The sequence below is a fragment of the Quercus suber genome, unplaced genomic scaffold (genome assembly GCF_002906115.3).
Source record: "Quercus suber isolate HL8 unplaced genomic scaffold, Cork oak 2.0 scaffold_765, whole genome shotgun sequence".
Taxonomy (NCBI): Eukaryota; Viridiplantae; Streptophyta; class Magnoliopsida; order Fagales; family Fagaceae; genus Quercus; species Quercus suber.
Window position 1 is genome coordinate 104,621 of NW_027070201.1, and position 23,849 is coordinate 128,469.

The 23,849-nt window shown below is 41.3% G+C and overlaps 1 protein-coding gene across 28 annotated transcripts in view; it reads right to left on the bottom strand.

Annotated features, from left to right (window-relative positions):
- The window catches only part of LOC112010853 (uncharacterized), a 31,436-nt gene extending 7,751 nt beyond the window's left edge, over positions 1-23,685 (bottom strand). For 4 of the 28 annotated variants that reach the window (XR_010626416.1, XR_010626414.1, XR_010626405.1 and 1 more), the window contains exons 1-6: positions 20,922-23,646; positions 18,937-19,198; positions 17,742-17,970; positions 16,753-17,384; positions 16,408-16,482; positions 16,153-16,295 (exon numbers count right to left, since the gene is read on the bottom strand). Coding sequence is in view for 2 of the 28 variants with exons in the window: in XM_065767002.1 (XP_065623074.1) it covers positions 12,427-13,626 (1,200 nt within the window). In the remaining 26 variants the exon portion in view is untranslated. Of the gene's footprint in view, positions 1-1,327; positions 1,513-6,706; positions 13,915-16,152; positions 16,296-16,407; positions 16,483-16,752; positions 17,385-17,741; positions 17,971-18,936; positions 19,199-20,921 lie in introns of those variants that run through there. The other 24 variants (XR_010626421.1, XR_010626419.1, XR_010626410.1 and 21 more) reach the window with 20 other exon arrangements.
- Between the last annotated feature and the right edge of the window lie 164 nt (positions 23,686-23,849).

The following is a 23,849-nucleotide window of genomic DNA, read 5'->3' on the forward strand; positions in this document are numbered from 1 at the left end:
TGACTTTTCAAGGCTTCCAAAATTTGTGACTTTCAAGTTTCTTCTAGAGAAAGAGGGTGGTTGTTGTGTTGCATCTCTTAAGAAGAATCTACCCTTTACATTTTTTTTGATGTAATTGACCCTTAACAAAATAGATGTACCACATTCAGAGTATGCACACTTGGTAGATTAAAAGTAAAGGAAAATGAGAAAATGAACCCACCTAAAGTTTTTTTCTCTTCCTCTTTATGTTGACTTTTCAAGGCTTCCAAAATTTGTGACTTTCAAGTTTCTTCTAGAGAAAGAGGGTGGTTGTTGTGTTGCATCTCTTAAGAAGAATCTACCCTTTACATTTTTTTTGATGTAATTGACCCTTAACAAAATAGATGTACCACATTCAGAGTATGCACACTTGGTAGATTAAAAGTAAAGGAAAATGAGAAAATGAACCCACCTAAAGTTTTTTTCTCTTCCTCTTTATGTTGACTTTTCAAGGCTTCCAAAATTTGTGACTTTCAAGTTTCTTCTAGATTAGATAACTCTAAGTTAGGCTGATTATACTCTTTTGGTAGTATTGTCTGGCAAATCTAATGTTCAAACATTACAATGGTTCCAAATCAACCCTTCAATATTCTATCATTAAAGTGGAATTCAGCCGATAGCTTTGAAAAGAATTTGATTTGCAAAGGAGGCCACCAACCATTATTCAGGTCTCTTTCAAAGACAGAAATCAATCAAGAGCATTTATGAATATAATAAGTCTAGAGGATAATTCAGTGATATAACAATAGGGGAAGTGGCAGCATAAATAACATCTAAATGCATCTTATAGGGAGTAACCATCATGCATTATTGTTGCAACCATTCCCTGCATATAATGTGATCAAAGAACTACCTTGTTGTCAAAAGAACTACCTATAATTTCAACAATAATAGAATACCATAATACCACCAAAACATTCAAATAAAAATTTCAACAATAACTGACTCTAATCAAGAGTATAATCGAAACAGACAACACAATAGTTACAGTTCCAAAGCCAAAAATTAAATGCCATTTCCAATTCCTTCAAAATCATCTATGTTTGTAAATGCAATCAAGGAAGACTCTATTCAACCTTGTAGTAATAAGAGCAACAAAATATCCAATAATGAAAACCCAATATGCACTTTAAGATATTTCATTAACATAAAAGTAACATTCTAGGCAGCAAAAATCTAGACACTACAAAAAAACAACAACAACAAATGAAACATGACAAACATCAATTGCCCTCCCATAATTCAAAATAAAGAGCACAAGAATAAATACCCAATTGAAATTAGAAGGAAGAAAAGTTCCATATACCTTGCATATGTCTTCTTAGTTGAAAGTTGTGGGGGCCTTTTTTGCTATGTTGGGCCGGGCTGGCCCTTTGTGAATGTAGGCCCAAGTGTTCTGGGTTGCAGGAGTCGAGACCGAGCCAACTGGAACTCAACTTGGCCGGTTTGTGCGCGAACTATAGGAGGGTACTTACCGCAGACTGAGCTGTCCTAGAGAAGAGTTCGCGGCAGGCAGATACAATTGATAAAAACAAAATCATATGTTCTGGAATGACCAGATAGTTCTTTTAATAAGAAATGACCAAACTATAATAACATTTAGCAATCTTTGACAAATAAATAGTAAGGACAAATGGTAATAAAGATTTAATCTACAGTTTATGTAAATAAATTCAGTTCGGTCCGCAAGAGTAAGGCCAAAGAGAAAGAACGCCTCTTCTCAACGTAATTAACCTCCGAGGAAAGAAAACGGGGTTCCTGCCGCTGAAGTTAATAGGTTTGAGGGAGGCGGACATGAATGGACACTTTCTCAAAATAATTGTAGAAGAGAACAGGGATTCGAGAGGGAGAGAAAGGAAGGGGCCTATCGGTGCATGCCACTCTCACTTGCTCCTTTTTTTCTCTCTTTCTTTCTTTCTTTTCTAGTCATTTCTTAGTAATTTCCACTTTGGTCGTTTTTTAGTGTTATCCTCCTTTGTTTTTCTAAGCAAGTTATAGAGTATTCTCTTTTTTAAGTTGCGTTGTATTGCTCTCGTGCTTGTTTTTTGTTTTTGCACATGGCAGAGGCGCCCTTTTATAGTGCCTGCCGAGACCGATTCTTTACTATTCTACCCTCTAACCATTTTTCGTCTGGTCTGGGCGCACTCGCAGACCCTTACTGCTGTCTACGAGCCCCTCTGTCACAGACACAGACAACGTTTTGTCTGTTAGTCCGCCGTGGTACCTTGTCCTGCCACGGTGATGTTTCTCTCTCCTATCCCTCATGGCATGCACCTATTGGTCCCCACTTAGCCTTGCCTCTTTTGGGTGATATGCCATCCTAGCAGGACGTATTCCCCAAAAGAGTCTGAGCAGGGACCTCAAAGGCCTTCCCCTCTCCCCACCTCCAAACCATGCCCTCTTACCTCTGACCCATGACCCCACCATGTCCTGTATTGGCTGGGTACAGGCTGGTGGTGTCTGGGCCTTATGCGTGGTTTATGTCTAAAGGCTGCCTGCTGTTCATGCATCTGCTATGGGCTGGGGACGTTGCTTGCATTGCCTGCTGTCCGTTTCTGGCTTCCCACGAGTTGCTGCTCTGATTTCCTGTCCCCATAGGGCCTGGGCTTTACCGAGTACTGGGCCTTGTGTTCTTTTCAACCCAATTCTTTTCCCACCGTGTTATTTGGCCTTTCCTGTCGTGGCAATTTGTTCCTGCTAGGCCTCTTTTCAGGCCTGCTGTTCCTTTCTTTCCCCCAGTGGCTTAATATGGCCATTGGTGTTCTTGCTCGTGGGCTCTAATGTCCCTCTCTTTTCACTTGGGCTTATCCAGCCCATTTACTTCCTTTGGACTTTCTTGGTCCATTTACTAACTTTGTATCCCATGGGCATTTACTAACTCAATTGGGCTTCCTCAGCCCAATTTCCTCATTCTCATCCTTGGGGTTCATGGGCTTACCATTATCCCCTACTTTCTTTGTTTACATTGCCTTGGGCCTGCCACGACCCATTCTTGCTTTTTCATAACATACATTGCCCATGGGTGTCATTTCTCTCTTTTCGGGCCCTTTGGGCCCATTTACTTCCTCAAGACCCATTTATTCATGTTATGGGCCTGTGTCCTACCTTTTCTGCCGCTTGGGTCTAACAGTCTTATTCCATGCCTGCCACTCTTATTGCCTGCTTCGCTAGGTTGGGCTGGCTTTACAAAAATGACCCTCAACATTTAGCCCCCTGAACATATGGAGCGTTCTTGCGGTTCATATGTGAATGAAGGACTTTTTTGTCTTTTCTCACTTTTTCTTTTCCTTCGCGGGCTTTTTGAAATCACGAACTCCTTCCTGCATAGATATATTTTTTTTTCTTGCCGTGAACGGTGACAACTCTTCAAATTTCCCAAAATGGTAGTTGCTTTAAAACATAACTGCTGCCTCATTAATTTCGTTCTTTTCTCAATGGCCAACCCGTCGCCTCTCTTCGTACTGGCCTTAATAACTCAAGTATTTAAGAGAAGAATCCCTTCCTAACGCAGACACAAACTCCTTTTATTTCATAATATTTTCCTTTCCTCATTATCATCTTCTTCTCAAATACCCATCTCTCCCTTGCTCCGTTCAAATCCTTACACCATGGCACCGGTGAAAACTCCAGCTTCTTCCCGCCGTAAAGGGAAAAGCGTCACCGTGGATCCTCCGGTGGAACAAGAAGTAGAAGAGGAGGATGTGCGCTCCAATTCGGACCGTTCCGAGGAGGAGGAAGAGCGGCGCGACCCAAACAGTGAGTGCGCCCCTCTAATTGATCCTTGGTACCGTCCTAATCCTCACTTTCCTAAGGCTCTTGGGGATTATGTACAGCCGCCGCCGGGCCGTGTGTGGCTAGTTCTTTGCCGGCGAAACCCCGACGTTTCTTGGGCTCCGGTGTCTTCCTCCATCTCCGATTTAGTCATCCGTCAAGACGTCGCCCTTCCTGTGCCTATTCATTTTGAGTTTGGGTCTGGCACCGCCTTGGGTTGGAAAGAGTGGGTTGACAGTGAGTTATCGGATATGCATTTCATGGGTTTGCTTCAGCGGGCCGGTGTTCTAAAGGCCGTCATTCTTTCCCGAATTCTTTCCAACTTCCAAGACCTTTACAATCTTTGCCATTTAGTTCGCCGATGGTGTTCCACCACTCACACATTCTTTTTCTCTTGCAGCGAAGTTACGGTCACTCTCGAGGACGTGGCCAATCAGTTTCTTTTGCCTATTCTCAGGGATGCTGATCCTGTCGCTATTGAGCTTTCCCCAGAAGAAGAAGATATTGAAGCGAAGTTGAAGAAGAGGATGGCCGGAAACGCTAAGCTGTCTTATTGGGTTAGTTCCTCTTCCAAGTTTTCTGCTGTTGCTCGTTATACTGCCTTTATTGCTTTTTGGCTTTCTAAGTTTGTCTTTAGGTCCCATCCCCATTATGCCATAAAGACGTTGTATTTTCATTTGGCCATTAAAATATCTGCTGGGGTGAGTCTGCCGCTAGCCCTCATGTTTTTGGGGCATTTATATGTGCAACTGGATATCCTGCGGAGTGATAAGAGTCAGGCCGGTTCCTGCCACATAGTTGCTTCCTCTGTACACAGCACTATTCTGCAGCAGTTGTTGTTTGAGCGTTGTGCTCAATATTTGGCAAAGTGTAGGCCTGTCAGATTTGCTAAAGAGAAGTACCAATCTTGTCCGCCGGCCATTATTGATTTTTGTGGCAGGTTTAAGCTCGATTTTCCTTTGGCTTTTCGTTGGTCTGGTTTGAAGCCCATTGATTATTCTGTCGTTGAGTCCTTTGATGAGGGTGTTGGTTTTTCCTAGAGAGCTTATAGACAGTTGCGTCCTGGTTATACTTGTGCTGATTCGATAATGGGTCTGTTTGTTGATACCGTTAGTCTACCCCGCTGGCTGGCTTTAATGAGACGGGCATCACATATTTGGCTGCCACTAATCCTGGATGGCTGCCCTATTTGGCAGATGAAGGTGTCAGGTTTGTTCATTACCCTGCCAACTGAGTGAGGAGATAGTTTGGCCTGGACCAGGATATCCCTGATGACCTCTCCTTCCTCGCAGAGTCTCCTACTTCGACTAGGTCTTTTCTGCGGCACACTGCTTTCGACTTTTGGAGAGAGCGTTTTAGTGCAGTCACAGTTGCTGGTTCTTCGAGGGAAGGCCTTTGCACCACCGCTATGCACCTCTATTGGCAGCTTGTCATGAACTCGTTTGATGCAGAGTTGGCTGGTAGTCGCGATTTCTCTCTTATACCTCCTGAGGAACTCAGTATGGTTATCTCCCCTAATCCTTAGTTACTCCTTCCTTCTAAGTCCGTGTTGGCCTATACCAGGAAACAGAATCGATCTGCCATCTTCGAGTGGGACGAGGAGAAGAGTGGATGGTATTGGCACACAGGTGATTACCCCTTAGTAGCACTTGCTCCTGCAAGTGCTACTCCCGCCAGCGGAACACGAGGCAGTAAAAGGAAGACAACTCCCCATCTTGTATCTGCTGCTCAGCAAAGAGTAAGTTTCTAAACACTTTTTTCTTGCTTTGTCTTCCAAGTACATGTATAGGTATATACTTCTTCCTCTTTCTGACCTACACTGAATCTGGCTAAATTTTTCCTTGACTCCTTTTCTTATCCCTTTTGCTTTTGCAGTCTAAGCAAAAGGAGGATACGTCAGCAAGCCGTCCCCTTATGCTTGAGGAACCTGAATCAGAGGTACATTTCTTCTTGCTCTTGCATGTGTCCAGTCTGCTACATTTTTTTTTTTGTTTTTTGGTTACTTCATTCGCCCAGAAAAATAATTCGGTCTTCACACCCTTTCTTCGTTTTGTCCTTTAGGATGAGCCTGAGCCTCTTTCCGTATATCGCCCTACGGTCGAGGAGCTTTCTGCCCCTATGGACATTCCTACAGAGGGCACTTTTGGTGGGGTCGAATTTGCAGCACCTGCTCCTTCTGCAGCCACTACCTCCCCTACTAGACCGGTACCCATGGATGAGGGTACTCATATTAGGGAGGTTAGTGAGGTCACCCCTATTCCTGCCATGACATCTTCTGTTCAAAGGGGAACCACCCCTCCTGCTGTTGCTGAGGTCGAGGTTACTTTTGTCATCATTTCTACTGGTGACCCTTTTGCTGCTCTCTCTCAGGCAGTGCAGGGCATTTCTTCCTTAGTAGTTACTCCCTCTTCTATTCCCGTTTCTGCCACACGTGGGTCTCATGCTGAATTGTCCTCCGAGGGGTCTGAGGAGATCTTTGAGGATCCTGAGGATGAGCCTGTCTTGGGGAGGAGGATTTCTGAATCTGAGGAAGAGGATAGTGTTCCACCCGAGGCAATGGGTATGTGCTTTCTTCCTTAACTTTTTCTTCTTTCTCCGTTAAGTTTTATTCCTTTCCTTTTTTATTTGCTTGTCTATTTCTCTGTTTGCAGAGACTTTTGAAGGGCTAAGCATTGCACCAAGTGTAAGTGTGCCTGCTGTAGCCACTCCTGCCGTGCCCATAGTACCCATTCCTGTTGTATTTTCTGCGCCAGCTTCTGCTATATTTACAGCATCGGTTTCTGCCATTCCTTCAGTGCCTGCTTCAGCTCTTCCTGCAGCCCCCAGTGTTGCCAGTTCTGGTAGGCTTTCTTTCCCCCTTGTCTATTCTCGTTTGCTCTCCTTGGGTTTGTTTCCTCCATGTTTTCTCTTTCAGTTTTTTTTTTTATTTTTTTTTTTATTTTTTTTTTATCTTATCTTATGCCTTGTGCTTCCCTTGGCAGGACCTCTTCCTATAGCCCCACCTTCGTTTGAAGCGGGCAGCAGTTCCGCTACCCTTCCAGATCCTGTGAGCAAGACTGTTGCCTTTTTTACTCGTTTTGACCAGCTTGAAGTCAATGATCTCGATCCTACAGCTTTATGGGGCTCCGGGCCTCCTTACGTGGACTTTCATGACTTTAGAGTCCCTGAGGACTATGTTGCTCATTTGGGGATGATCTATAACAACCACGGTGACTTTATGCAGGGCTTTCGACTTGGCCGATCTATTAGAGAGCATTTTCTGAAGATGTTGGGGAGTGTGTTGAATTACATAGAGCATAGCTTTGTTGACACCGTTTCTACCGAGAGGATCCTGCAGTGGAGGGCTGCGGTGCAGGAGCTTATCAGCGTAGGTTTTGTTGTGGAGTTTATTCTGGATTACCTCCGGGAGATTGCCCGTGCTGTTTTCATGAGGAGAGTCTGACCTACTGTTGATGCTCTTGACTCGCGTCTTGAGATCCTGAGAAAGGAGGTGGCAGACTTGGAGGACCATCGCGAGCGTCTTCTTTCCAGTATTGGTGGGTCCGATCATTTTGGAGATCAGTCTCTTATTTCCAGTTTCCGTTGATGCAGTTTCTCCCTTGTTTTGTCGTTCCCTTTTCCTTATGACTCTATTTAGTACGTTATGTGTTGTTGTAGTACTTATTTGGCTGGTTTGCCATGACTTGGGTTTGTAACTTAACTTTGTGATGCTATACTTTACGTTTTGCTATGACATATGATAATAATACTTGGTGCTTTCACTATATCTCGCCTAAAGCAAGTTACAATTTCATGTTGTGACACAGTCACTTGGAAAATGGTATGGAAAAAGAAATATAAAGGTTTTGTCTTTCTTTTAAACAAAACAAAGGAAGGAAAAGAGACAATCATATAAGTTTTCTCCTCAGGCATGATATTGCTTCAACCATTTCCCGTTGATGGGATCCATTAAGTCTTTGCCATCCATCTGAGTCAAACGATAGTACCCACTTGGGTGTGCTTCCCTTATCACAAGGGGTCCTTTCCACTTTGGTGCAAATTTGGACGGTCCTGTCAAGCCTCTTTTAACATAGTTTGCCACTTTTAGAACAAGCTGTCCTTCCGCGAACACTCTTTCTCTAGTCGTCCTGCCGTAAGCTTCAGTCATCTTTTGCTTGTATCTACGGCTGTGTTCCTGGGCCTGTTCTCTTTTTTCGTCAAGTCCCTCTAGGTCTTCACACCTTTCTGCTGCAAAGACTTCTCCTTCTCTTCCTTTCTCTTGCATCTTTATGACCCTTACGGATGGGGTTATTATCTCCACTGGGCTCACCACTTCGGTCCCACAGACCAAGGAAAAAGGCGAAAAACCTATGGCAGACTTAGCCGAATTTCTGTAAGCCCAAAGGGCGTCTGGCAGGTGCATCGCCCATCCTCCCGTATACTCCTGACTCATCTTACTTATAATTTTTATAAGAGTTTTGTGCGTTGCCTCCGCTTGCCCATTCCCTTGAGGATAGTAAGGTGTTGACCGGTGATGCTTAACTTGGTAGAATTCTAACATCTTCCTTACTTCACTGTTGACAAAAGGTGTACCATTGTCACTGATGATTCTGTGGGGTACCTCGAACCTCACGATTATGTTTTCTTTAATAAAGTTTGCCACTGCTCTTCCGGTGGCTTTGCGAAGAGGTACTGCCTCTGCCCATTTAGTAAAATACTCCGTAGCCACCAATATCCATATATATCCTCGTGACGGTGGGTTAACTAGTCCTACTAAATTAAGCCCCCAAGTGTGGAAGGGCCATGGGGTTACCATGCTGTGCAAATTCTGCGGATGGGTGTGAATTAAGTTAGCTTGCACTTGGCAACTGTGGGACTTCTTTACAAATTCTGCCGTATCCTTCTTCATGGCAGGCCAGTAGTAGCCCATTTGCACCAGGCACCTGTAAAGCCTTTTCTTCCCTTAGTGTTCCTCGCATTCTCCTGAGTGCACTTCTTTCACCATTTTTTCTGCTTCTTCAGGACCCAGGCACCTTAAGGGGTCCCCATCATACCCTTTCTTAAAGAGGACCATATTGTGCATGAAGTAGCATGTTGCCAACCTCTTGAGTTTATATTTCTCATTGTGCTTCTGCGACAGCATGCCTTCTGTCAGGTACTAGATAAAGGGGCTTCTCCAGTCTCCGCAGGTAGACACAACATAACTTTCTTCTCTGTCTACCGCAAGTTGGCAAGCCTCACACTGAGTTTGGGCTTAATCTGCATCTTTGTCCATGTTTGGCCAATAAAAGTCTGCCCTTTGGAGTCTGCGGTAAAGGCTGACCTCTCCGCAGGATCCGCAAGTCTTGTCGTGTACTTCTTTCAACTTTCTCTGGGCCTCCTCTAGTCTCACACATCTGGCCAAGACCCCACCCGGCATCCTGCGATACACTTCCCCTTTTACTAGCGCGTAGTCTTTTAGCACTTTCAGTCCTGCGGCATCATCCTCATTCATCAAGGCTTTCTTTATGGGAATCCGCCAGTCTTCGTCGCACCGTTCCTCTTGGAATTTTTCCCTTAACGTGTCAATTATCGATTCTCTCCTTTTGCTGACCTCTACCCTGGTACCATCTCCTTCGAACATTATCTGAGAGCCTAGCACGGCTAACGCATCCACAAATCGATTTTCATTCCTAGGAGCATGCTCTATTTCAAAAGTTGAGAATTTTTCCTCCATTTTCTGGGCCATTGCTCTGTACGGGGCTAGGCTAGGCTCTTTCAAGGAGAAGCTCCCGTTGGCTTGGCAGACCACTAAATTCGAATCGCCTAATACCTTGAAGTGTTTGACTCCCATTTCGAGAGCCGTGGCCAGCCCGGTTAGGTAGGCCTCGTATTCTGCGGTGTTGTTTGAACAGGGGAATTCTAGTTTGAATGACAGTGCCACTGTCTTTTCTTCTTCGTGGTACAAAACTACCCCCACCCCTCTAGATTGGGCGGTAGAAGACCCATCAAATTTCATCACCCATTGGTCTCCGACTTCCTCTGCCATGGCTACCTCCCCCGGAACCTCATCATCCAGTGGGAAGTCTTCCTCGCCTGGAAATTGCGCCAATAAGTCCGCTATGGCCTGGCTTTTTACTGCCCTAGGCGTCCCCATTCTTAAATCATATTGCGACAATTGTAGCAACCATTAGGATATCCTGCCAGAGAGGATCGACTGCTACAGCAAAGCTTTGATGGCATGGGACTTGGTCATCAGCCATACTTCGTAGGCCAAGAAATAATGGCACAACCTCTGTGAAGCATATACTATGGCTAAGCATGCCCCCTCTGCCCTCGGGTAATGAGTTTCTGCATCCTTTAAGGCGCGGCTGATATAGTATACTGGCTGCTCAGTGCCATCTCCGTCCTCTTGGACGATCAACGCACCAATGGCATACAAATTGTTAGCCAAGTAGAGCAACAGTGGCTTCTTGTGAATTGGGGCCTACACCGTGGGGAGGTTCATCATGATCCGCTGTAGTCTTTTGAAGGCTACCTGCTGCAATTCCCCCCACTCGAAATCCTGCCCTTTTCTGAGTAGCTTGGTGAAAGCAGAGGTGATTGATGCCAACCCGAGGATAAATCTTCGGATGTACGAGACTTTCCCCAAGAAGCTCTTTAACTCCTTTACCGTTCTTGGAGGTTTCATGGTCGCAATAGCTGTGGCTTTGGCGGGGTCCACATCTATTCCCCTGCTATGGACTAAAAAGCCTAGGAACTTCCTAGAGGACACTCCGAATGCGCATTTGAGAGGGTTCATTCTCAGTTTGAAGGCTCTGCACCTCTCGAATACTCTTCTCAATACTTGGAAGTGTTCTTCTCTTTTTCTTGACTTTACTACTATGTCGTCTACGTAATCCTCCAGCTCACGATGCATCATGTCATGAAATATGGCCGTCATTGCCCTCTGATAAATGGCACCCGCATTTTTCAACCCGAAGGGCATTACAGTGTAATAAAAGTTGCCCATGGGTGTTCTGAAAGCAGTTTTCTCTGCATCTTTTGGAGCCATCCTAATTTGGTTATACCCGCTGAAACCATTCATAAACGAAAACATGGCACTGCCTGCCGCAGAATCTATCAGTAAGTCCATGTTTGGCAAAGGAAACTCATCCTTTGGACAGGCCTTGTTGAGATTTCTGAAATCTACACAACACCTTATCTGGCCCTTTTTCTTCTTCACGGGCACGATGTTGGACAGCCATCGGGGGTGTTGGATAGGTTTGATGAATCCTGCGGTAAGCAATTTCTGCACTTCTTCAATTATTTGCCCTTCTATTTCCATGTGGAATGTCTTGGCAGGCTAGGCTATTGGCCCAGCCTCTGGGTCTACATTCAACTTGTGTGCAACTAGCCCAGGGTCTAACCCCGGCATTTCATTGTATTCTCATGCGAAGACGTCCTTGAATTCTTTCAAGAGCAACATTAGCTCTGTTTTTTTCCCTCTCTGTCAGGTTTGTGCTAATTAAGATAGGTCTTGGTCCCTGTGAAATAGATCCCAAGTCAACCTCCTCCATTTCTTCTTCTGCCGCAACCTGTGCTTCTTTTTCTGTCGCAACTTTCTCATTCTCTTTTTCACTACTTTCTTCTTCTGGCTTCTCTTGAACCATGCAACACCCCGAGTCCTCGTGCTACCGTTCATGGGTGGGGCCCTTTTGCATTTCACTCGTGGACCCCGCGCCCCTTCATAACTTATACACAATCCTACCGTCAGGACTTCGGATCCTGACGCAGTGAGGTGTATCTTCTGAGTCCGCGGTTGGCGCTTCCTTCCTCTTCCTTTTTCTGGCCAGCAACTCCCTTAGGTCAGGCTCAGGATCGTCCTGGATATCTCTCCATTTAGGCACGAAGGTACCTTGTGGCCTTGACACTGAATTTTCCCCGGATGGCGCCCATTGATCGTAGAACATGGTTTCTACTAGGTGAGCTTCTGCCTGCTCAAATGGTGAGTGATTCGCTGCTATGCGCACCATCCTGCCGTTCATCCGTCCTTTCACACATTGGTGGTAGGTGGATGGAACTAATCTGTGTTTATGTAACCATGGTCATCCCAAGAGCACGTGGTATGATACTTTCGTTTTTACCACGTGGAACCGAGCTAGAGAAGCTATGGGTCCCACTTTTAACCACAACTGGATATGGCCTGCGGTGTACTCTCCTCTCCCACCGAATCCTATCACTTCCATTGGACACCCTTGGATCTTCCTTTCTGAAATTCCTGCTGCCTGCAGAGTGCTCAATAGAATGAGATTCACTGAAGCACCTGTATCTACTAAAGCTCTCTTTATGGGGATTTGATTTATGGATGCCGCCAAATACAAAGGTCTCTTGTGGTCTGGATACCCCACTTCCATATCTTCATCACTGAAGGTGATTTCGGTTAACTCTTGCAAGAGTGCCCTTTCATCTGATATTTCTACTGACAGGCATTCTACTCCTGCACCAGAGGCGATACTCACCAGGGCCTCTGTGGCTACCTTTCTTTCCTTTGTTAAGAGTCCCAGCTGATCAAACAAATTTATGAACTTGGAACTCTGTTGTAGAGTGGTAATGGCCGCCACAGGCAAAGCCATGTTTTCTTCTTCGTCCTCTCCTGGGTCAACACAAATTACCACTGCTGCTACACCCTTCCCTTTATGGTTCGGGAGTGGGTTTCTTTGGACTTCCTGTTGGGACAATTCTAAAGTTCCTTCCTTTATCCTGCGGTGCACTAGTCTGTAAAGTGCCCAACACTCTGCGGTGGCATGTTGGACATTTGTCTAGCAGTACGTCTAGCTCCTTCGCGGTGCATGGTATTGGCGGGGGAGTATCGTATTCTTTCCTGTTAGTTTTCCTTCTCCGCTCACTGGTGGATACCGCCATGGCTTGCGGGGCACTTCTTTTGTCCGTGGTTGGCTTTACGGACTGGGCAGTTTTTCTTGCCTTTTGTAACAGCTGCGCGAACTGGGAGATTTCAAGGTTTTCAAGGACTGCCCTATATTCCCTGATCATATTCGTCATGCACATCTCCACCAGCGTCCTTTCCTCACAGTGGTCATAGCAATCGAGTGCTATGTCCCTAAATCTCTTGATGTACTCCATCAAGTCTTCACCATTTCTTTGTTTAGTCACTTGCAATGTTGCAAGCGTCACCGTTTCTTCTCCGTGAAAGTACTTGGTACAAAATACATCCACCATATCATCCCATGTTGGGATCGATCCTGGCTTCAAGCCAATGTACCAGGTATAAGCCCGGTCACACAATGACTTAGAAAACTCTCGAAGACACAAGTCCTCGTCTGCGGCATAAGGGCTAAGCGTATCAATGAACTTGCTTACGTGCTCAACAGCACTTCCCTTTCTGCCGTCATATTGTGCGAATACTCGCGGTTCATACCTCTCGGGGTATGGTTTACTGAGAACCCTTAGCGGGTATGGGGGTCTGCATGCGTAAAATCTCTCCTTTAGCCCTCTGGCTCTCTCTTGCTCTAGAAGAGTTGCTACTTCTACCATAGTAATAAAACGTTGATTCGGATTTTGTGGGACACCACCTACTAGTGTCTCTTCTGCCCCATGTTCTGGATCATGCTGGCTTCCTTTTTCTTTTGTCCTATCCGTCTTTAGTTGACGAATTTCTTCCATCATTTGCTGTTGTGAATGCTGTAAGGCTTGCAATACTTCAATGAAGGTGTTGGCATTGTCTGCGGGGATTCTCGGAGGAGGTTGTGGTCCAGCCTCCATCTCGTTAGCACCTTCTGCCTGATTAGGCTGTGGTTGGCGGGGCGTTGTAGGCCTGGACTCTGCTTGTGAGGGTACAACACTCATGTTGCGCGTAGCTCTGGACTTTGGAGGCATTTGTTTGCGAGGGCTCTTATCCCTGAACTATTTCTCAACTCCCCAGTAGAGTCGCCAATTTAATGTGGGGGCCTTTTTTGCTATGTTGGGCTGGGCTGGCCCTTTATGAATGTAGGCCCAAGTGTTCTGGGTTGCAGGAGTCGAGACCGGGCCAACTGGAACTCAACTTGGCCGGTTTGTGCGCGAACTATGCCTCGTCTGCCAGGAGGGTACTTACCGCAGACTGAGCTGTCCCAGAGAAGAGTTTGCAGCAAGCAGATACAATTGATAAAAACAAAATCATATGTTCTGGAATGACCAGATAGTTCTTTTAATAAGAAATGACCAAACTATAATAACATTTAGCAATCTTTGACAAATAAATAGTAAGGACAAATGGTAATAAATATTTAATCTACAGTTTATGTAAATAAATTTAGTTCGGTCCGCAAGAGTAAGGCCAAAGAGAAAGAACGCCTCTTCTCAACGCAATTAACCTCCGAGGAAAGAAAACGGGGTTCCTGCCGCGGAAGTTAATAGGTTTGAGGGAGGCGGACCTTAATGGACACTTTCTCAAAATAATTGTAGAAGAGAATAGGGATTCGAGAGGGAGAGAAAGGAAGGGGCCTATCGGTGCATGCCACTCTCACTTGCTCCTTTTTTTCTCTCTTTCTTTCTTTCTTTTCTAGTCCTTTCTTAGTAATTTCCACTTTGGTCGTTTTTTAGTGTTATCCTCCTCTGTTTTTCTAAGCAAGTTACAGAGTATTCTCTTTTTTAAGTTGCGTTGTATTGCTCTCGTGCTTGTTGTTTGTTTTTGCACATGGCAGAGGCGCCCTTTTATAGTGCCTGCCGAGACCGATTCTTTACTATTCTACCCTCTAACCGTTTTTCGTCTGGTCTGGGCGCACTCGCAGACCCTTACTGCTGTCTACGAGCCCCTCTGTCACAGAAACAGACAACGTTTTGTCTGTTAATCCGCCGCGGCACCTTGTCCTGCCGCGGTGATGTTTCTCTCTCCTATCCCTCATGGCATGCACCTATTGGTCCCCACTCAGCCTTGCCTCTTTTGGGTGATATACCATCCCAGCAGGACGTATTCCCTAAAAGAGTCTGAGCAGGGACCTCAAAACAGGCCTTCCCCTCTCCCCACCTCCAAACCATGCCCTCTTACCTCTGACCCATGACCCCACCATGTCCTGTATTGGCTGGGTACAGGCTGGTGGTGTCTAGGCCTTGCACGTAGTTTATGTCTGAAGGCTGCCTGTGTTCATGCATCTGCCGTGGGCTGGGGCCGTTGCTTGCATTGCCTGCTGTCCGTTTCTGGCTTCTCGCGAGTTGCTGCTCTGATTTCTAGTCCCCATAGGGCCTGGGCTTTACCGAGTACTGGGCCTTGTGTTCTTTTCAACCCAATTCTTTTCCCATCGTGTTATTTGGCCTTTCCTGCCATGGCAATTTGTTCCTGCTAGGCCTCTTTTCAGGCCTGCCATTCCTTTCTTTCCCCCAGTAGCTTAATATGGCCACTGGTGTTCTTGCTCGTGGGCTCCAATGTCCCTCTCTTTTCACTTGGGCTTATCCGGCCCATTTACTTCCTTTGAACTTTCTTGGTCCATTTACTAACTTTGTATCCCATGGGCATTTACTAACTCAATTGGGCTTCCTCGGCCCAATTTCCTCATTCTCATCATTGGGGTTCATGGGCTTGCCATTATCCCCTACTTTCTTTGTTTACATTGCCTTGGGCCTGCTGCGGCCCATTCTTGCTTTTTCATAACATACATTGCCAATGGGTGTCATTTCTCTCTTTCCGGGCCCTTTGGGCCCATTTACTTCCTCAAGACCCATTTATTCATGTTATGAGCCTGTGTCCTACCTTTTCTGCCGCTTGGGCCTAACAGTCTTATTCCATGCCTGCCACTCTTATTGCCTGCTTCGCTGGGTTGGGCTGGCTTTACAAAAATGACCCTCAACAAAAGTTCATGTCCTAAAAATATGTGTATGAATTTCAAAAAATATATGTTGCAAACAAAAGCTATATGCAAAGCAACAGCTACAGCCTAACTGAAAACATAAAATTAAGACCTATAAATTACAATTTGACACAAACCAAGACAAAAATATTATATTACCCATTGAAATGTCTTTAAAATACACAAACAAATTACCCGCTATATGAAAAAAAATCATTTATGTAAGCATATATCGCATACACTTTAAAAAAAAAAATGAAAATCTTCAAGACAAAGTAAGCCTAGAGTCATATTTATTTCATTTGTTTTTTGGGTCAGTGTCTGATTGCTAACCTTGATATAAACTTTGATTAAAAAAAAAAATTTAAGTCACATATATGAGATAGATAACTTTTCATTAAGTAATAACCATCAAGGATTGTAGTAAATTCAGGAAATTTCATTCAAAATGAAGCAAGAACCATCCAAAATTACAATGAAAGAAGTCCACAATTCACAGAGATAAACTGCAGTACAGAAACCCCAGTGAGTGGGCAGAGATTAACAAAATAAAAATAAAAAACAGAGGAAAGTAGCAAACCTACTGACATCATAAAGATGGATCATTCAATCGCAGCCCCCTAATGCAAGGAAGGACTGGCTATCTGCAGCTTCTTCAAAATTAGCCTCCTTTTTACTTGATAAGCTAAAGCTCAATGAGAGGATCTCTGTGTCATGAGCACCCTGCCAAAATTTCCAAAATTTTAATATTCTAAGATGCATAGGACTTAAACGCTTGTCAAAAAGCATAACCTGAAAGGAATATTTCAAAACTGCATGTAGATGAATACATTACCTAAAAGCATGAATAATCAGAAGTTTGTAGGTAATAGATATGAAGTTTTCCCTTACAATCACCAGCACTGAGGTACTTGCAAAGATTGAGAAAATTTAAAAGCATTCTTATTAGCTCTGTTGTCACGAAACATTCTCTAATTAGCTAAAATCAAGAAATTCAAAAACCGAAAATCAAAATTCTAAGTAGGAGTGGAAAAATTAAGAACCAATTTGAATCTAAATATCTACGAAAAGATTCAAAAACCTAAAAATCAAAATTCTAAGTAGGAGTGAAAAAATTAAGAACCAATTGGAATCCAAATATCTACCAAAACTGAAAACCCAAAGAGTGAGAGAGAAAAACCTGAATGTCCAGTGCTCCAAAGAGAGAAAAAAGAGAAAAGAAGTTACCTATGAAAGAGGATATTGGTGGTGAATCAACAGCAAAACCAGTTTTCCAAATCAAAACCCCAGGAAAAAAAAAAAAAAAAAAAAACTATGAACGCAAATATTAGAAAATAGACGATGGAGATGTAGAGAGAAATCGATGCGGTGGCGATGATCCGTGGTGGCGACAGCGACGGCGGTGGGAGGAACTAAGTTTTGGGTTTTGATTTTGGGGGAAGGAAAGGGTGAGTTTTAAGTTTGGGGGAAGGAGACTTTAGCGTGACAAATGAGAGAGATTTTGTTTTTTGTTTTTTTTTAAGAAGTATCTGGTGTATTTGGTGGGGGAAGAAAGATATTTAAATAATGCTGAATAATTACTGTATTTTGTAATTACAATATTAATATATTATAATATTTAATTAATTAATGCTGACATGAAAACTGTGGGAGATTCAGATGTTTCGATTATATATATATATCTATAGATGATGTAGGGTACTGCTTACATGCACAATTGTAATGAATTTTGTAACAATCAAACATATTTGACAGCTATGTAATGCGGAACAGGCACCCAGTTGAAGCCCTCTCATCCAACTTATTTGACAGCTATGTATTGGTAAATATATTCAGGAAAAATTTGGAAACCTTAACCATATAGGGTCTGTTTGGATAGCACTTATTGTTGCTGAAAGTTGCTAAAAACTGATTGTTGCTGAAAACACTGTAGCAAAATAATTTTTAAATATATGAATAGTACCGTGAGACCCATTTTTAATATTTTTTAATGTGTGAATAGTGCATAAACAGTGCATGCACAATACATGCACAGTAAATTTTGTCCCCCAAAGTCAAAAAAGCCGGCCAAAAAAAAAAAAAAAATACACAAAACGCAACTTTACTTTGAGTAAGAAAAATTGCTATCCAAACGCAGGCATAATTGAAAGAAAACCAATTAGTTCTTACCACGTATGGAGATTAAACTGGAGGACATAAGTCTAGTTTGGTGGACATCCTTGTACTTCTAGAGATAGTGATCCCCTTCTTTATTCAACATATCCATATATTTGTTAGCCAGCAACATGCCATCCAAATACTAAAATGAGAATTGATCACAATCTAGCACTTTCTTGTAGTAAAATAATCTAGACCTCTATGTGTGTTAACTCCAATACAAGAACTTCCAATCAAGGCCCTGTCAAATATCAATCAAAACTGAGAACTTCACATAACCTTAAAAATCAATTTGGTTTCCAAGGCTTCAACCAAAATAATGTCATGTTTTAGGTTACAAATTGGTTGAATTCCTTGTTTAGTTGTAATAAGAATGGCATTCAAAAAAGAACAAATACTATTTTAGAGCTTTTAACTTCAATAAAAAGAAGCCAAGAGATACTCTAGAAGGTATTAACCACATCAAAGCTTGCAAATAATCTTTTTGTTTTTATTGGTAAGTTACACATATGGGTGGGTCATAAACTCTCAATCTCACCTGCCACCTTGTTTTTAAAAGAGGGGGAAATGCTCATTCGCAACATTGAAGTTTGCAAGAAATCTAACACCTAGAGCATATTATCATTCCAAATATATATATATATATAATCAACGGTTCATCTAAGAATATTAATTTAGAAGTAAAAAGGTTAAAAATTATAGAACAAATCACATCACAAACACAAAAACATGATTTCAAGAAAGACCTTGTAGAAGCTAGAGATAACAAACTCCCAATAGGTATCCTAGAAACAGTAATTAAATACTCATTGAAGATGCCTTTCCATAAAATCAATTTAAGTATCCCCAAGGCATCTTTCCCTCCACTTTGCTGCCCAAATGTAGATTTATTTTGTTGACACTTCAGTTCAAAAGTGATTGGATATTGACTTCAACTCTACTTGAATAACTTTAAATAACTAAATTTGTTTAAGGAAATAATTAAAGAAGTTAGGGTAATAATGACAAATCAAAAGATCATTCCTTTGAATCAAGATAATCCCCCTACTTCAAGTGTGAGTAAATAATAGAATCAATACAAGCAAATCTTATTCCTTTGAATCAAAGAAAATTCAAAGATCCTAAACATCTCAAGCTGCACTCACACAACTTCAAGCTCAATAATGCAACATTGGAAAAGGGTTTTTTATTACAAAAAGAATCTTACCAGGACGGTTAGTAGGTTGGCCATCCATGCCAACCGCAAAATCAAGGCCACTCTGACAAGGAGCAACTCTTGGTTCTTGAGGCAGTTCTTGTGCCTCATTTATCCTTTTAGTATAAGGCAGAAGAATTTCATCTATACACGTTGAGAAACTTTTAATCTGAGCGTGAATGTTTTCTTGGACCTACTTCTATTGATCAGCAAGAGAGGCTTTACAACCCATTTCATTGAGCTCCTCTGATTTTGCCTCATCAACATCCCTTCCCTAACGGTTAAAGAGAGAGAAAAAAAAATTGAGATTAAAGGACAACCAATGAAGTAGTACACTGAATGACAAAGGTAGCATAAATTCACATGAAGCCAAGTGGTAAAGTAGAGAGAGAGAGAGAACAAACAAAATGACATCTACTAAAAATGCAATACCACGATTAAAAGTTCAATTTTGGCTTAATCAACAAGTTAAAAGAAATTTTACTTTGTTATAGTACTTTAAATAGATGCGCAAAATCAAACAAGCTGAAACTTGGATAGAAGTGAGACAAGCATTAAGATCAAGTTGTGTCACATCTACTATTATTTGGCTTTGAACACCTTGCAAGTAATACAACTTTTTCAATAATTAAGATTTAAGAAGTTTTGAAACCAAAATAGGCACAAAATATATATTTAATAGTGGTGAATCAACCTAAAATTCTTAATTATTATAATGCTACATTCACTTCTATCTTTAAATACCATAGAGACAGGAACTAGAAAATAGTAAATGCCTAACCATGAACTTTATACGCTAAGGTTCTGTTTGTTTTAGATTAAAATGTAAATTTAATTTCACCAACAACTTATGTAAAGTTTTTTAAAGCCTCACTTTTTTTTAACTATAGTTGTATTTTTAAACAAAGTAAGAAAGTCAAAATAAGGTTATCCAAACACAATCTCAATGATAATTTACCACTTCTTTAAATAAATTTAAAATAAAAAATAAATAAAAATAAAAATCCTTAACTAATGCATTCACTTATAACAAATAGATCTAACACAATATATGACAATTGATAGGGTTGACCCTTCGGGAATAGTCTTTGTTTATCATTATTATTATTATTGGTATATTATGCATTCATAAAGTTTTGAATCAAAACCTTACCCTCTTTCTCATTATTATGGAAGAGGAAGTCATTAGAGGTAGATCTCATTGTTATGGTAAATTTGCTTTAATTAATTTGACCATAACATCAAAATCCATATAGTTACTACATCAAAGATAAGCATGTATATCAATATAATTGAGTAAAAAATTCATTCAAGAGGTTAATAAAAACCAATCAAATGGTCTACACTACTGATATGATCACTATCTTTTCACATTACAAACATCCTTAATGAAACTAGCCAGTACCAATAGCTGCATATAGTTCATATGCAGAACTAACAAACAATATAATTCAGACAACAAAGTCATAGTTACACTGACCTAGTATATAGAAACAATTTATTTATGTCTACTTCTAATTGTAATTGTCATGGACTGCAAGAGTTTTCACAACCTATGAATATTTTTTGCAAAAGAGCAAAAGGGTCATACAAAAGCGCGCGCGCACGCACACACACACACAAAAGAAAAAAAAAAAAAAAAAAAAAAAGAAGAAGAAGAAGAAGATAAGAAAGCATAGCATAAATGAAAGAAAGTTTTAATCTTTATGACTAATATTGTTATCAAAAACCCAACTCAATTCAATAACAGTCATAGATTTGGCTCAATTGAGTAGAGTTTGTTGGTTTCGAAATGAGAAACCCGTTTTTTGGAATAGGGAACAGTATTTTCAGTAAAACTATTGTCACAAACCAAGGCTAAAGTTATGTCATATTTGTGAAATAAAATCCAAATGACTATCACATTTAGCTATGAATTAAATTGTATATTCAAAGTAGTTGACTACAACATTAACATGAAAGAAAAAATATTAAGGACATATAACTTGAAGCAATACCTTTTGGCTAGATAAGGATGCCTCACTTACTAAGGCAGACTCTTAGCTTTTCCAATAAATTCATCTTTATCATTGTAGTCTCATAAATCCAATCTTTTACTTCATTGACAAATCTAAAATAAGCATGCCTCCAAGTCCTATTAAAGAAGAGAGCTCCACAAATTGCCCAAAAGCCAGTTGTGAATCCAACTCCCATACCAATGTAGAAGCTGGAGTTTTTAGAATCATCTTCAACACTACCAATAGGTGATCTATTCAAAGATAGTTCCTCAATTGTGCAGCTTTTTGGAAGAGGATCACCACATAATTGAGGATTTCCAATATACCTAAGGGCATCAAATGATTGAAGCTGGGTGCTTGAAGGAATTCTACCTGAGAAGTTATTGTATGACAAGTCCAGGTAACTAAGAAATGTCAAATTAGACATGCTTGAAGGAATTTCACCTGATAAATGATTTCGTGAAAGATCAACTGACTCTAACTCTTTCATACTCCCAATTTTTTCTGGTATCTTTCCCATCAAATGATTTCGAGACAAATTCAAAAAACGTAATTCGGAAAGATCTGAAATTTCAGCAGGGATTGATCCGAACAAGTTGTTACTTGAAAGGTCTATGAGCCTAACTAATTTAAGGTTCTCTTTGTATTCCATTTCATTCCCTTTAGGAACCAACTGAACATTCTCAACATAGGATGTAAACGGATATATAAAATCCATAAAATAAGATAATGAAATATCATAGGAATCTGGTAATGCCATGGCGCTAATATTTTTCAAGCAGTTTGGTATGGATCCTGATAAATTATTATTGGCAAGATCCAATACTCTAAGAGAAGAAAGTTGGCATATTTGTTGAGGTATATAACCCTTGAATTCACTTGATCTTAGACGGAGAACTATAATATTTGTCATTTCTCCAATCCATAGTGGTATGATGGACAAATGATTATCACCCATATCAATAAGCTTCAGATTTGAGCACTTTTTCAATGAGGAAGGAATATCTCCATAGATGCTATTGTTTTGTAAACGCAATGAATGGAGGTTAACTAAAGCCCCCATGGAGTAGGGAATTCTACCTACTAGATTATTGCTCCCTAAGTTTAAATGGATCAAAGACTGCCAATACTTCCAACAGTGAGAAAGTTCTCCAGATAAGAGATTGTTTGATGCATCTAAAACCACTAATTTATTCCTTCTAATTTTCTTTTGGCATAAGAAAGTAGAAATGGGTCCATAAAATGAGTTGTTTGCTATATTGAGCAATTTGACAGTAGAACTCAGAAAAATGTCTGATACATCACATTCTATGTGGTTGTTAGAGAGATTGATATATGTAATGTTTGAAGCCCAATTCCAGAACCAACTTGGAGCTTTGCCTGAAATTCCTGACATGGACATATCTAAAATACTAAGGGATTTTTGTGATTGTAGCCATGAAGGAAAATTAGGACCTATATTGATTGAGCTCATGGAGGCATAGTAAAGTTGGAAGGGGGAACCCAATTGGAATTGACATTAAAGAACAAATGTGTTTCAGACATATAGAGATTCTTTAATTTTGAGAGTTTTTGGAAATGCCTTTCATCCACAGTACCTGTTAAAGAATTTGTTCCAACATACAACGACTCTAACTTAGAGAGAAGCCAAAGACTCTCTGGAATGGTGCCATTCAACTGATTTTGGTCAAGGTATAATGCTCTTATATGAGATAAATTCCCAACGCAAGAAGGTATAGGACCATTTAAAGAATTAAGTCCGAGATCAAGATACTCTAATTTCTCTAAATTGAAAATGCTAGGCAGTATATTGCCTTTCAAAGAATTGTTGTACAAGTCAAGCCTTAAGAAGCTTGTACTGAGATTAGTGAACCAATTAGGTATCTCATGATTGAAATGATTTCCAGAAAGATCAAGGGATCGAAGAGACGTGAAATTGACAAATCCAAGAGATGGATTCAGGCTATCAAGCTGACAATTTTGCAAGTATAGCTTTGAAAGAGATGGGAACTTACTCATTATTTGAAGCCAATCAACTTCTCTGTGAAGGTCAGCTAAGCTCAGGTCAAGGTATTGAATGGCAGAGAGACCAGACATCCAACGAAGGTTATCTACATAGAGGTCAGAATTAGATCCAAGAGACAGATAGCGAGGCTTGAAAGGTTCCCAAGCTGATAAGGAATGAGTCCATTGAAGTTAGCGCCTGAGAGGTTAAGATGTGTGAGACTGAACATTGAACCAAGGAAAGTTGGGATTGGAGTACAATTAAAATCATTGTTACTCAAATCCAAGTAATTCAAATGTTCTAATTGGAGCAACGAACCACTAATCTCACCGCCTAGCCTCGAATAATTGAGATGGAGCTCAGAGACTCGACCAATTTTATTGTCGCAGAAAACTCCATCCCATATACAGCAATCTTTATGGTCAGACCAGGATGAGAGGACGTGTCCATGATCAGTGAGACCACGTTTGAGAGTTAGAAGGGCTTGCTTGTCTTTTTCATAGCAAGAGACATTAGAGATTGCCTCTGCTTTGAAGAAGAAGAAGAAGCTTAAACTGAAGGTAGCGGGAAGGAACCATACTAAGAAAAGCACATGAAGAGTTGCGAAAGAGGCGGCCATAGTAACGAAGGAAGAGAAGTTTGAAGGAAGAAAAGGTGAAGTGTGAGTATATTGTAATTATAACTCATCATAATATATATATAATATATATAGTGATTCTTCAAACCCTTCCTCATTTTTGTTGACTTATCTAATTTTTTTTTTTCTCATTGGCTTTCAGTTTTGCATATGGAGAGAGCCTTCCTATTATTGTTGTTGTTATGATCATCTATATTAAAATCATAGTTGAAATTTCCTGTACAGATTGTTATGAAAACCAAAAAACTGTAATGTTCTGATAATAAGCTCTGCCCCATTTCAACTC